This window comes from Podarcis melisellensis (assembly GCF_964234715.1).
Source record: "Podarcis melisellensis genome assembly, contig: HAP1_SCAFFOLD_263, whole genome shotgun sequence".
Taxonomy (NCBI): domain Eukaryota; kingdom Metazoa; phylum Chordata; class Lepidosauria; order Squamata; family Lacertidae; genus Podarcis; species Podarcis melisellensis.
The window spans coordinates 57,981-72,093 of NW_028112944.1; the positions used below are offsets into that span (position 1 = coordinate 57,981).

General features: G+C 47.1%; 2 protein-coding genes across 3 annotated transcripts in view; both read right to left on the bottom strand.

Moving 5' to 3' along the window:
* LOC309362434 (uncharacterized protein) overlaps positions 1–4,238 on the bottom strand; it is a 12,642-nt gene extending 8,404 nt beyond the window's left edge. Inside the window, exon 1 of the mRNA XM_081931784.1 lies at positions 4,099–4,238. The gene's annotated coding sequence lies outside the window, so the exon portion shown is untranslated. The remainder of the gene's footprint in view (positions 1–4,098) is intronic.
* Positions 1–13,789, bottom strand: part of LOC309362439 (general transcription factor II-I repeat domain-containing protein 2-like) — a 29,788-nt gene extending 15,999 nt beyond the window's left edge. Inside the window, exons 1-2 of one of the 2 annotated variants that reach the window (XM_081931793.1) lie at positions 13,586–13,789; positions 10,223–10,588 (exon numbers count right to left, since the gene is read on the bottom strand). In XM_081931793.1, the coding sequence (XP_081787919.1) occupies positions 10,223–10,588; positions 13,586–13,637 (418 nt within the window). In that variant the 5' untranslated portion in view covers positions 13,638–13,789. Of the gene's footprint in view, positions 1–10,222; positions 10,589–11,126; positions 11,563–13,585 lie in introns of those variants that run through there. The other variant, XM_081931791.1, reaches the window with a different exon arrangement.
* Between the last annotated feature and the right edge of the window lie 324 nt (positions 13,790–14,113).

Below are 14,113 nucleotides of genomic sequence, written 5' to 3' on the forward strand. Positions count from 1 at the left end.
TAGTCCCTGCCGTTTCCATCTCCTGATCTGATCATAGGATGAAGATCTCTGTCTGTCCTGGAGAGAAAGGTGCCTAAAGGGCCCTTAGAGAGATCTTTTCAACTCCAATTTCAGCACAAACCAGCACAGTGCTGAAATGGGGCAAAAGGAAAATAAATGATCCCTCTGGCTGCTCTTTAAAGAGGATTTCTAAAGAACAATCAGAAGGGACTTTTTTCCACAGATCTCATTGCTAATTCAGCAGGGTCTTCTTGTGCTCTTATTTCTCCTCCCCCCAAGACTGGGGTTGGAAGGTCTAAACATACTGATTGTGTTTGCAAGACTTGTATGTATGCTAGATGGCATGTCTGGTGAGTGTGTGCAGCACCTCTGGTGAGTGTGTGCATGTGACTTTATGGTCTGCATATCTTTTCTGTGTGCGCATGCATGTGCATACATTGGCCTCAAAGCTCACTGGAATGTGGCCTCCAGAATTAATGCAGCTTTAAGCCCATAAATGTTTCGTTCCTCCTGTTCTATCGGAAAGAACAATCAAATCTAAGACTATCAGGAGGAGAGAACTCCTGGATCTACAGAGTTAATGTTCTCAACATCCTATGGACACAAACTGCAATGAGATTTCTCTCTAATTACTAATTAGATTTTTTTCCTTAAAAATATGAAGCAAATAACAGATTTGGGTGGCATGCGTATCTATGGCAAGAGAAGAAAAAAGGTTATAAATTGTTTGAAAACCATATCTTCCGGAAATAGTTAATCGAAGTATGGGACAGATATAAAAATCTATTAGAAATGGGGGTTTCACATTGGTTATCCCCATTAGAGGTTATGGGAGTCAAGAAAATTAATATGAGGAGTAATTGGATTACTTATGGAGATTTAGTGGTAAAAGAAGGAGAGAAATGGAGATTGAAGCCATACGAGCAAGTAAAAGAACATGTATTTGATTGGCTGCACTACTACCAGATAAATGATATGTTTAAAAAGGATGTGAAAGAAAAAGGGTATAAAGAAAAAGATTCGAAATTTCAAACGGAAATTGTTAACAATGATTGTAAGATAATCTCAAAAATGTATAAAATATTATTGGAATGGCACACGATGGATGAGGAAGTTAAATCTGTAATGATTCACTGGGCCAGAGATTTAGGGTATAGTATTGATATGGAAGACTGGCAAAAAATATGGAATGAAAATCTGAAGTTTACAGCATGTACTATGTTAAAAGAAAATGGTATGAAAATGGTATACAGATGGTATATAACACCAGTTAAATTGGCAAAAATGTATAAAACCTGTAACAAATGTTGGAAATGTAAAGAGAAAGAGGGTACTTTTATTCATATGTGGTGGGAGTGTAAGAAAGTGAAGGGGTTCTGGGAAATGATATATAATGAGTTAAAGAAAATGCTGAAATATAGCTTTGTAAAGAAACCAGAAACCTTCCTACTGGGAATAACTAGAAATGAAATAAATAAGAGGGACTGTAAACTCTTTCAGTACGCAATAACAGCAGCGAGAACATTGATGGCCCAAAAATGGAAACAAGAAGAATTACCGACTTTGGAAGAATGGAGAAAAAAACTAACAGATTACGCAGAACTAGATAAATTAACTGGAAAAATCAGACTTCAAAGAGACCACAAGTTCCTAGAGGACTGGGGAAAATTCAGAGAATATTTGAAGAGTGTATGTGAGGAACAAACAACGCTAGTGTGTTTTAAAGAAGCTTTGTGGAAAAAATAAGGAATATTGCAAGAATGTAAACGAGGATAGAAAGATTTTACTTGAAGGCAATACTATAATTAAGGAATGTGAAGGTAGAAATTTAATTACGGATGATTGTCAGAGGAGCTGAGGGAGGTTCAAAAAGTCAAAATATGTGATTTGGAAAATTGTATGATTGGAGATATTGTGAAAATTTTAATAAAAGTTATTATAAAAAAATTAGAAATATGAAGCAGTATAGAAATGAAATGAGTAATAATCTGAACATGAATAGCTAATTTCAATTTCGCCTTCCTCAGTCTTTTACAATACTGTCTTCAACTTTTTATTATCATTAATTCATTTCCATATGCCACACATCTTAAGAATCCTCCTTTCTTCTGCATTCTCTAAACTGTCACCCACTTCAACCCTCAGCCTTCATCTGAAAACTCTGCAGCCTTACTGAGGAAGGTGGAAATAAAACAATTAATGAGACAGGTTTAAGCCTGTCTCACTGATTTACACGCAGACACAAGAGGTCACTAGCTTTGACAGCTTGGGAAAAGATCAGGTGCCTTCTCCGGGAAATAGATCTATTAGCTGTTTTATTAGCCGTGACAGATCAACAGAGCCTCCATGTGGAGGCACAGTGTACAGTGGCACCCCGCAAGACGAACGCCTCGCGAGACGAAAAACTCGCAAAACGAAAGGTTTTTTCGTTTTCGAGTTGCCTCACAAGACGAATTTCCCTATGGGCTTGCTTCGCAAAACGAAGCTTGCCCAGGGGACAGCGGGTCTTCTCTTTTGAAGCAAGGGGCGGCGGGGAGAAGCGATCTTCTCCCCGCAGCCCCAGGTCCGGGGACAGCGGGAAGCGCTTCCCGCTGCCCCCGGACCTCTTTTGAAGCAAGGGGCTGCGGGGAGATCGCTTTTCCCCACAAACCCTTGCTTCAAAAGAGGTCCGGGGGCAGCGGGAAGCGCAGCGCTTCTTCCCCGCTGCCCCCGGACCTCTTTTGAAGCAAGGGGCTGCGGGGAGATCGCTTCTCCCGGTGCTCCGAAGCCGGGCGGGGGGGAGGGAACACCTGCCCCAGCCGCCCCGCTTCGGAACGCTGCTCCGAAGCGGGGCGGGGGGGCGGGAACACCTGCCCCAGCCGCCCCGCTTCGGAACTCTGCCCCGAAGCGGGGCGGGGGGGCGGGAACACCTGCCCCAGCCGCCCCGCTTCGGAACGCTGCCCCGAAGCGGGGCGGGGGGGCGGGAACACCTTCCCCAGCCGCCCCGCTTCGGAACGCTGCTCCGAAGCGGGGTGGGGGGGCGGGAACACCTGCCCCAGCCGCCCCGCTTCGGAACGCTGCTCCGAAGCGGGGCGGGGGGGCGGGAACCTCTCACCCCACCGCCGGGCATCGGAACGAGGTCCTGGACCTCTTCTGAAGGCAGGCGGGGGCAAAAGTCTTTGCTCCCCCCACCTGCCTTCCTGGGACAGCGGAGACTTCTCCGCTGCCCCGGGCGATCTTAAAATGCTGGCGGGCGGGAGCGAAGCGTTCGCTCCCGCCCGCCAGCATTTTAAAATCGCCCCGGGACAGCAGGGGCTTTTAAAATGCTGGCGGTCGGCAGCAAAGCCCTCCTGTCCCCGGAGCTTGCGGGGCGGGAGGTGGGAAGAAGGGCTTTTCTTCCCACCGCCAGCCTTCAGAACAGCCTTCTGAAGGCTGGCAGTGGGAAGAAAAGCCCTTGTCCCCGTCCCCCCCCAGCCTTCAGAAGAGGTCGGGGGACAGACTGTCCCCGGACCTGGTCTGAAGGCGGTTTCCCTAGGAACGCATTAATTGATTTTCAATGCATTCCTATGGGAAACCGTGCATCGCAAGACGAAAAAACCGCAAGACGAAGAGACTTGCGGAACGAATTAATTTCGTCTTGCGAGGCACCACTGTACCTTGATTTGGGGAAGACAAAAGAAGCCATTTCCTTGCTAAATGAATCTGATGGACATCATTACTACAAGAGAAAAGAGGGCTTTCAAAGGCGATCAGACCAATTCACAAATGAGGGCGATAGGTTTATCAATGGCACTGGCAGAGGAGGGGGGGAAGGAATAGTGGCCTGCAAAGGGTGTCAGGGGGCTGCAGAGTGAGACGGGGGCCCCTGCTGCACTTTCCCCCCTGCCTCGCCTTCCCTCTCCCCCGTGGGGAGGACCGTGGAAGAGGACGGGGCTCCCTGATGAGGGACAGGGACAGGGGAGGCAAAAGTCCCAGGTACGCCGCTGATCCGTGAGCGACTATATGCATCGTCCATCGCGGAGCAGCAGCTGCCTTGGACCCCTCATTGGACCTTGGACCCGGTTGGGGGGCGCCCTGCAGCCTCTAGCTGGGCTCGGGGCCTGATCCTGCCAGGCCCACGTGCTCTCCTCCTCCTCCTCCTCCCGCCTCCTGCACCTCGGACTCCTCGCTCCGTCCCTGCAGCGGAATCCAGCTCCTCTCCGGGGAAACTCGCCAGGCCACGGGCCGCTGCTCCTCCGCTCTCCTCGGCGGGGGACAGGAAAGTGCAGCCGCTCTCGAGTCCCCCTGGCTGGCCCCGTTTCCTGCCTCTCTGGGCATCGGAGCTCGCTGGCTGTGGGTTGGGCCCTGGGAGGCTGCGAGGCTGGATGCGCCCCCTTGCGCTGTCCCTCAAAATTTATTGTATCGTTGGAATCTACATGGCATCTTATAAGATATCCAGAATGTTGCACAAATAAGTCTCCTTGTGATCCGATGTGCAGTCACTGGTTTCCTTATCAGCAAATATTTCCAGAAAGCTGGGACGATGCCACCCTGCAGCCATAGCTGTCAATTTTCAGATTTGAAAATAAGGGATCAGCAGCCTCACCTGTCCTGGGGACAAGTCTACAGGATATCCAACAGCCCGGGATAGCAGCGGGAAATGGCACTGGAATAAGGGAATTTCCGGCAAAAAAGGGAAGGTTGACAGCTATGCCTGCAGCCCGAATGGGTAGCTGGAGGAGGCAGTCCAGTTCCCAGCTCTGCTGGTTGGGATCATGCAATCACTTAGCTCCAGCAACCGACCCAATCTGATGAAAATAGGGACATCCCATTCCATAACTATAATTTTACTATTTATACACCACACATCTTATTACGTTGCCCCAGCCACTCTGGGAAGTTTCCAACATGTATAAAAACATAATAAAACATTAAACATTAAAAAAACTTTCATTTTTTAAAAAATAATTTTTATTAATTTTTCAACACGAATATACAATCTTATCCTAATTTTCTCAAATTTAACTCTGTTTAGACTTCCTTCCTAAAAAACTTTCCTATACAGGATTGCCTTCAGAGGGCCCGTGGGTTGGATAACTCCATTCCCTCCAGCATTTCTTCAATGAAAATAGGGAGACCCTAAGGAAAAGCGAGACATTCTGGGATCAAATCAGAAACCAGGATGGCTTCTCTAAATCAGGGACATCCCTGGAAAATACTGGCACTTGGAGGGTTTGTCTTTCCCTGCTTTTTCATTCGCTGCCTCTGGTCTCCTGCATCCATTTAGCAGAGGAGGGGAGCAGTTTTGGCCTTCATACTTCTCCGCCCCCCACCCCCAATATAACCAAAAGCACAATATAACCAAAAACACACACACCATTTGGGAGTGAGGAACAAAAAATAATAATCGTTTTATTATTTTATTACTTATTTTTTGCAGTTCAATCTACTGTATCTATAAATTTTATTGTTTATAGCCAATGGCCACCACTATACAAGCACAAATCATGCAGCTGCAAAACAAAAGGCATTGCATGCACCAGACCAGGATAAATCTATAGCGTCCAAAATTTATTTTCACATTTGTTTCAATGGGAAGGATATAGGGCAGCATAGTCCAGGTGGTGAGCTCCAGATTACAGCTTCCATCATCCTTGACTGTCATCCCTGCTGGCTGAAACTGATGGGAACTGGACACCAACATCTGGGGACACCTCAATGGCTATGCTCTGATATACAGTGTTGTGTATTGAGTCAAAGGATTTTATATCTGTATTATTATTGTCTGTATTTGCATTAGGGTAAAGTAACTGCCTTTTGGTTCCAGAGGGTACAGCTACTATTGGTTCATTTAAGCCGCTGTATTTGGATCCTCTGTCTTATTGGTTTCCTCCAAAAGGCAGGACTGTGATTGCCTGATATTGTTCCCTCCAAAATGTATCCTTTCTAGCTAGTTCCCTGTCCCTATAAATGTAGCTCTTCCCTCCTCAGGTCTCAGTCTTGTTTGCTTTAATAAAGAAGTGTTACTAGAGAACTGACTCTGGCATGTTATGTCAAGAGAGCTGAATCACAAACCCCACGTCACAACATACAGAATCTACAAAAGATTAAGGCACTGATCCAGAAGACAATGAACTGCGAATAGCAAGTGTAGCTAGGAGGAGAATGCATTGGCAGCAGGGTTTGGAAGCTGTTCCCTGACACAAATCCCCTTATTTCCTCCTCTGGAGATCTGAGGTCTACAAACCAATGGGTTGTTTTATTCAGAATAAGCTCACTGACATCAATGGAGCTATCATCATAATCATCTCCTCTATGGGTGCCGCTAAGTGCCCTCTGTCTTTGAGCTTTTTGCTCTCCTTGTTTTAAGGCTCGCTGGTTTCTCTAAGTCTGGGGAAAGTGCTAAGGATGATGGTTTAATTTCCATAAATGAGAATGTTTTAAGATGTAGTTTCCTTTGACAGTAGCCCTCATGTGTGTTACTCACATGAGGGAGGCATTCCATTCTGTTGAGACTGTTATTCCAGTAACTCCCAGTACGTTTCCGAGCACAATTCAATGTGTTGGCGCTGACCTTTAGAAAGGCCTCGGTCCAGTATACCTGAAGGAGCATCTCCACCCCCATTGTTCTGCCCAAACACTGAGGTCCACGCTGAGGGCATTCTGGTGATTCCCTCCCTGTGAGAAGCCAAGTTACAGGGAACCAGGCAGAGGGCCTTCTCGGTAGTGGCACCCGCTCTGTGGAACACCCTCCCACCAGATGTCAAAGAGAAAAACAACTAACAGACTTTTAGAAGACATCTGAAGGCAGCCCTGTTTAGGATGCTTTTAATGTTTAACAGACTATTGTATTTTAATATTCTGTTGGAAGCTGCCTAGAGTGGCTGGGGAAACCCAGCCAGATGGGCGGGGTATAAATAATAAATTATTATGATAAATTATTAAGTGCAAATCAGGTAAGTGTAAAGAGAACTGTTTCAACCCAACTGTAGTGCATATGTAATACAGCCATACCTTGAATGTCAAACGCCTTGCAACTCAAATGTTTCAGAAGTCGTATGTCCGACACAGCTTCTGATTGAGTGCAGGAAGCTCCTGCAGTCAATCGGAAGCCGTGCCTTGGTTCTCGAACAGTTCCAGGAATCAAACGGACTCCCAGAACGGATTAAATTCGAGAACCAAGGTACGACTGTACAGGGATCAGGATCAGTGTGTTTGCAACTTCAGCTGAAAGTATTTTTCACAACTTTTTTTAACAGTAAAAACTTTTAATTAGTTCTATTTGACAAGAACATTGACAGCCACCAACAATTATGTGGATTTGTTTGCTAAAAAGGACAGATGTAAACAAAGCTCGGAGCTAAACAGGTAACTTCACAAATGAACCTTACCGTATTTTCCCCTCTATAACACGCAGATTTTTTCTCCTAAAAAGGAAGGGGAAATGTCTGTGCGTGTTATGGAGCGAATGTGTGGTCCCTGGAGCCAAAAAATCAAGCAAAAGTCAAATCGCGAGTCACAGAGAAGGGAAACCTGAAAAGAGGAAGTGGCAGCTTTCCTGTATTCTGCCTCAGGGTCTTACTGCCCACCCTCCTCTGTTTCGTTGCTGTGATTGCTGAAACGGAACAAAGAGCAGGGAAAGCCCCTCCCCTCCAGGCAAGCAGAGGGGAAAGTGTCGTCTCTGTGCTCCGGTACTGCTGGGGGAGAGGGAGAGAGAGTGGGGGAGGGAGAGGGAGAGGGGGGGAGGGGGAGGGAGAGAGAGAGAGAGAGATGGCTGGCTTGGGGGGGAACTTTTGCCTCCCACCCGTTAAATCCCTCTCCAGCATTCTTAGCCAGCTGCTTCTCTGCACACCCCTCTCATGTCCCTTCTTTGTTTTTCCTTCGCTCCCCACTTAAAATGTGGTTACAAAGCATAGATCAACATGGATCCTCAGGATCTTTGCATTGGGTCACCCCAAATTCACCACCAGATCACATAGCATGTCCATGGCTACAGCCTGCACCAAAAAAATCACACACCCACTGTTGCCTGGGGCTGCAATGGTGCAAAAACATGGTTAAAAAGCATGGATCCACATGGATCCTCAGGATCTTTGCATTGGGTCACCCCAAATTCACCATCAGATCACATAGCATGTCCATGGCTACAGCCTGCACCAAAAAAAGCACGCACCCACTGTTGCCTGGGGCTGCAATGGTGCAAAAACATGGTTACAAAGCATGGCTCCACAGGGATTCTCAGGATCTTTGCATTGGGTCACCCCAAATTCACCATCAGATCACATGTCTGTGGCCACAGCATGAAGCACAAAAATGATACATCCACTGTTTCATTCAGAATGTTTTTTCCCTTGTTTTCCTCCTCTAAGAACGATGTGCGTGTTATGGTCAGGTGCGTGTTATAGAGCGAAAAATACGGTATATTTTCCTGCTTGACTAGACCAGCTGCCATGTTTGGGTTGTTTTGTTTTGGTTTTTTGAAAGGAAAAAAAAAGGCTCAAGTATCATTTTGACAGGCAGCAAACTTTCACCCTTAAGAACTATGGAATCTCTTATCTGCCACACAAGAAACAAGGCCTAATTCCACCCCCACCCCACCAAGACACACCTTAATCCTCTCTAGCTATTTACTGGTCCATCAACCCTGATGGACCTAGAAATATTCCCAGTTCCCCGAATTGCTGTCAAAACTATCCTCAAGCAGATATTTCCCCTAATATTTCTTCACCTCAGACGATCTGATCCAAATCAACATTCATAAGCATGGAAACCGAATATGTTGATGCTTGCCTAAATTTCCCAGATTGGCAACTTGCAATCCCAGTTCCTGGCAGTCTGTTTCTGAACTATAAGGCATTGGCTGGTTCCTGTCACCTGGCAGCTGGAGGTTTCCAGAGAGAGAGTGCAGAGGGCTGAGGAACCAGACGCTGGGACTTCAACTGGAGTTCAACAACACATGGGCCCCAGCCCTGCTATATGCTATATGGAGACAAAGAATGCTTTCTTTTCAATCAGATTCAGAACTATTTCCTGTCTTCTTACCTATGAATTACATTTCTGTTGCACACTTCCCTCATCAAGCCCACCACAAGATATATTGCTTTCACGCACACAGCAACCCTGTGAGGGAGGTTTCACATGAAGATGGTGACTGGCTTTAAGACACTCAGAGCTTCACGACTGAGGAGGGATTTGAATTGTCCCTGGCATTTGTGGACCTAGACGCAAGGAAACCTGTGGTCCTTCAGAGATCATTGGACTCCAGCTCCCATGAGTCCCAGCCAGGATGGCCAATGCCAGGGAAGACGTGAGTTGAAATCTAACAACATCTGAAGGGGCCACAGGATGCCAGCCTTTCGCCAGGTAAATATTCTGTAACCATTTTTTCGTTCTGGCTCACTTTTATTTTTCATGTTTGAACGTACAAAGGAACAAACTGTGCCTCAAAGAGGAAAGATCACCCAATCCCTGCCTCACCACCGGGTCGATTTCTTGAAAGTCCGTAACGGAAGAAAAAAAGGAATATAGCCAAGCAATATAGATATATAGACATTGCAACCATTTGCCTCTACCTTTGGCACCAGCCTACACTTAAACACTCTGCTGTGGGGAACATTTCGTTATTTGTTAAATGAAACGCCAGTGACCCATTGGAAAAATCTATTTTGTGGGAGCGGGGTCCAAACAGAAGCAGTGGGGATTGATGCCCATTGCTTGGCAGAGCAAGAGGAAGTGTTAGACGGAGCCAACCAATTCCAGAACCATCTTGTATAATCTGCAAGATAAAAAATGTAAAAATTATATAACTTCACAGCTGAAGATTTTACTGTTTGAGGGCTCTTGTGTTTCTAATATTTTGTTGGAAGCCACCCAGAGCAGTAGGGCAACGCAGTTAGATGGGAGGTGTACAAATGATAAAATTCTGATGATGAAAAACTTAAGAAAAAAATAAAGAAGTGAATATATATAAAATAATGATAAACATTCAACTCAGCAGCTTTTCAGTGTGACACTTGTGGCTGTGTTTCTTTTTCAAGCTCACTTTTGCCTGGCGGCATCAACAATGTGGCCGCTAGCAGCTGGCTTTCCAAGTTCACCTCTGGTAATCGGGGGCCCCTTGCAAGCGACCCCTCCATTCCCCGAGTCGAGTTCTTGCTGTGAGCTGGCCCCCTCCTGCAAGAGAAGCTCACGCTCTCAAAGAGCTTCAGCTTCTCTGGGGCCAAGAGAGCGGCAGTGGCCACAATGCACTCCTTCACCAGCTCACCTCTGGAGAGCGGGCGGAGCTTTTTGGAGACCAGCTCGCTCACCATGAAGCTGGCTTGCTCCACGCTGTCCATTTCCTTCCTTGGTTCCGGGGCAATGCCTTGCTGGGCGTGCAGGTCCATTTTCAGCGCCTTGACCTTCTCCTCGCGCAGCTGCCCTTGGAACTCCTCGTACTGGATGTGCTTCGTCCTGTAGTGCCTCTGCAGGTTGGCCTTCTTCAGGATGGAGAGGGCCTCACCACAAATGAGGCACACGGGCATGCCTTTCAGCTCCACAAAGAAATAGTCGTGTGTCCATTTCTTATTGAAAATGCGGCACTCCAAATCTATCTTCCTCTTCTTGTGCGACGGCATTGCAACCAAATGATCTAACAACAAAGAAACAGGTGGAGCGGTTAACTGGATTTATTCCGGGGTGAGGGGAGTGATAATATAATTATTATCAAGAGCGATCAAAAGAAAATACTGGAAACGAAGGCTCCACAACCACCATCTTGTGCTTCGGTCCCCTTCAGCCTTATTAATGGGAGAGGAAGCCCTGCCTTCCATGGTAGGATTAAAAACTCAGATATCTATCAGTTAATTGCTAAATGTCTCCTTAAACCTAGGCTACGGTTGCCACAATGGAATGCCGAGGTGCCATTTTTTACTTTTGGCAATGAAATTATCCTTATTATTCATTTCATTTCTATACCGCTTTATATTTTAAAGAAAAAGCCTCAAAGCGCTTCACAACACATCAAATAAAACAAATAAAAAAATAAAAACCAATTCAAGCTTCAAGGAAAATATTTCAGATCCTTCTTCTCCCCCTCTTCTTGTGTGGGTTCTCCCGTGTGTCAGGAGAGAGGGGCTACCTGGCTGAAGCTCTAACTGCAGTCAGGGCAATGGGAAGGTTTCTCTCACCTGTGTGGATTCTGACCCCCAAGCTCTTCCTGCACTCAGAGCACCTGGATGGCTTCTTCCCCATGTGGATCCTTTTGTGTGAAGTGAGCAACGATTTCCAGCCAAAGCTCTTCCTGCCCTCGGAGCACCAGTACAGCTTCTCTCCTGGGAAAGCCCCCTTGCACACAGTGAGCTCCTCAAGGCTTTCCCACACAGGCTGCAGTGATTGGGGTCAGGGCCATAGTTAGGGGACAGCGAGGAAAGCACCCACTAGGGGCGCAGGTGAGGAGGGCCCCCCAAAAGCAGCTAAAAATATGTCAGTAATATGTCCATAAATAAAAATTTCGATGATCGCCTGATAAGAAAAAGTTTTAAATAGAGGGTCTTTATATGATACCCGGGGGCCCTGCAACATAGCCGCTCGGAACAGAAAAGGGATTGGGGTGTGGAGGGGGGTGTTGCCCAGAAGAGAAGCGGCTCTGGCCCAGCAGAAGCCCCCCCTCCCCCCCTCTCAGCAGCCTGACCAAGAGGGCAAGTTGAGGTTGAGGGCAGTGCGCAACGTGAGGGAAGGCAAGAGGGTGCATGGGCCTCTCTCTGTGTGTGTGTGTGTGGGTATCCAAGTGGAGGGATGGTGGAGGGAGCCAGCCCAGCACCAGGCTTCAGAGGTTCCTTTCGTTAGTGGAATGAGAGGGTTGCTGCCTCTGCCGCTGCTGCTGCCATCACAACACACGAAGGCAGCAAAGGCAGCAGCTGGCAATTTATTGTATATAGGCTCTACCACTCGAGCTGTGGGGGTTCGGATTGGTGAACACCGATCATGTATTAATAATGCTAATTTGGAGGCACCTCTGGTAGAACATTTTGCTTCTCATAATCATTCAGATACAGATCTATTATTTACAGTTTTATGGGTGAATCAGAAGGCAATTAGCATCAGAAAAGATTATGAGCGACAGTTACGGCAACAAGAAACACGGTTTCTTTTCATGTTTCAAACCATTTATCCAGGGGGGTCTCAACTCTAAGTTAGACTTTAATTGTTTCAAATTTCATTTCACTGGTCAACAACAATTTTGTTGTCTGTGTTTTTTCAGTTGATTTAGGACGAATCTGATGCACTGAATCCAAAAATCACATTGGTTTTGCTCAATCAGGTCAAGTTTTTGAGCTATGGCCACATGTCTTTTTTTACGTTTTTGTTCACATGTACGCTTGTGTGGGGGACGCGGGTGGCGCTGTGGGTAAAAGCCTCAGCGCCTAGGGCTTGCCGATCGAAAGGTCGGCGGTTCGAATCCCTGCGGCGGGGTGCGCTCCCGCTGTTCGGTCCCAGCGCCTGCCAACCTAGCAGTTCGAAAGCACCCCCGGGTGCAAGTAGATAAATAGGGACCGCTTACTGGCGGGAAGGTAAACGGCGTTTCTGTTTGCTGTGCTGGCTTGCCAGATGCCCCCTGGAATTTGTCACACATGCATGCACACACCCAGATACTCATGAATCTGTCAGTCTGTCTGTGCTTGGCTGCCCAGAGTTTAAATGCAGGACTTTTCACATTCACACACCCTTTCAAACACAGGTCCTTGGAGAGGATCCCTAATTTGGCAGAGGGGGGGGGCAGGACTTTATAGGTAATAACCAGCACATTGTGTCCAGAAACAGACAATTAGGCAGACGGAGCTGTTCTAATAAGGGAGTCCTATGCTGCCTATAGCCAGCCCTGGTCAGCAGTGTGTCTGCAGCTCTTTCAGCCAGTTGAACTTTCTGAGCTCTTTTCAAAGGCAGCCCCAGGTAGAGTGTGTTAAACTAACTCCTACGCAATGTGGCGCCAGACTGCTTTCTTTTTTTGTAATTATCCGTTTGTTTTAAATTCTGTAGCTTAAATTCTCTTGATGCTTGTTTTTTTGAGAAGGGCCTCTTACGGTCACAAAGCAATGATTTTCAGGGCAGCTCCATAACACTGATTGTGCCCTCACACTGCCCCTTTTTGTGTGGGGATTTGGATCCATTAAAGGAGCAGACAGGGAAAGGTTAAGCAGAATCCCACCCACCCGCTGCGCCACTCTTAGGTGTGCTCAGTCGTCACCTGCTCCATGACTCCACCTTGCATGAGAAAGAAGGATGGAGCTGCAGGAAACAGGAAGTGGTCCTTCCACCAGCCAGGACATCTCATCATCACAGACAGATCTAGTCTCCTGCTGGGGAGTCAAGAGTGGCCCTGGGATGGCAGAGAGAGGAGGGGAACGGCCCAGCGACAGAAGGGAAGGCAGGGCTCCAGATGCTCCCTTGGACCCCTTCCTTGACACCAAGGGGAGCTCCTCTTCTGGGGCTGAAAGCATTGCCGTGGAGGTTTCATTTTTGTCATGATTGCAAGGGAAGAAGGGAAGGTAACCCCCCCCCCCCAACACAAAGAACTGAATGAAAAAAGCCCTGTTCTGAGCGATTAGCTACTGTAGAGCATAATGGGGGGTTTAGCTGTGATGCTCACCTGCCTCCCTGGAGGAGTCTTTTCTTGGGGTCAGGGAGCTGAGGAGCAACATGAAGTTCCCAGGTTACATTTCCTTCTGGTCAGCTATTCCAGCTCTTGTCTCCTCCCCATTTCTTTATGGAGGGCAAAGGCTATGCACTTTGTATAGATGCAACTATAACCAACAACTGGCGTCTTCTGGGTGCACTGAGCTACCCCCCCCCCTTCCGCCTTCTCTCCTCCAGATATAATACAGATTCCCTCAGCATCGTGCCCCACCTTCCAGAAGGCAAATATATATGGTTGTTTATTTAGGACATATTTATCAGCAGTGATAAATATGACATTAATTGGTTACTGAACAACGGCTTCAATGCTGTCAACATGAGCTTTGTCTGAGGTTGCAGACATATCCATTTCGTTCAAGAAAGATGCAGAAAATACTTTTCCTTTTTGATTCTGGGCACTTGACTTCTCCCATCCTGCTACCATCATGGCAGACATTTGGGGCTGAGATCCAGGGCCCCCTCAGCAGCAGCAACAACAACA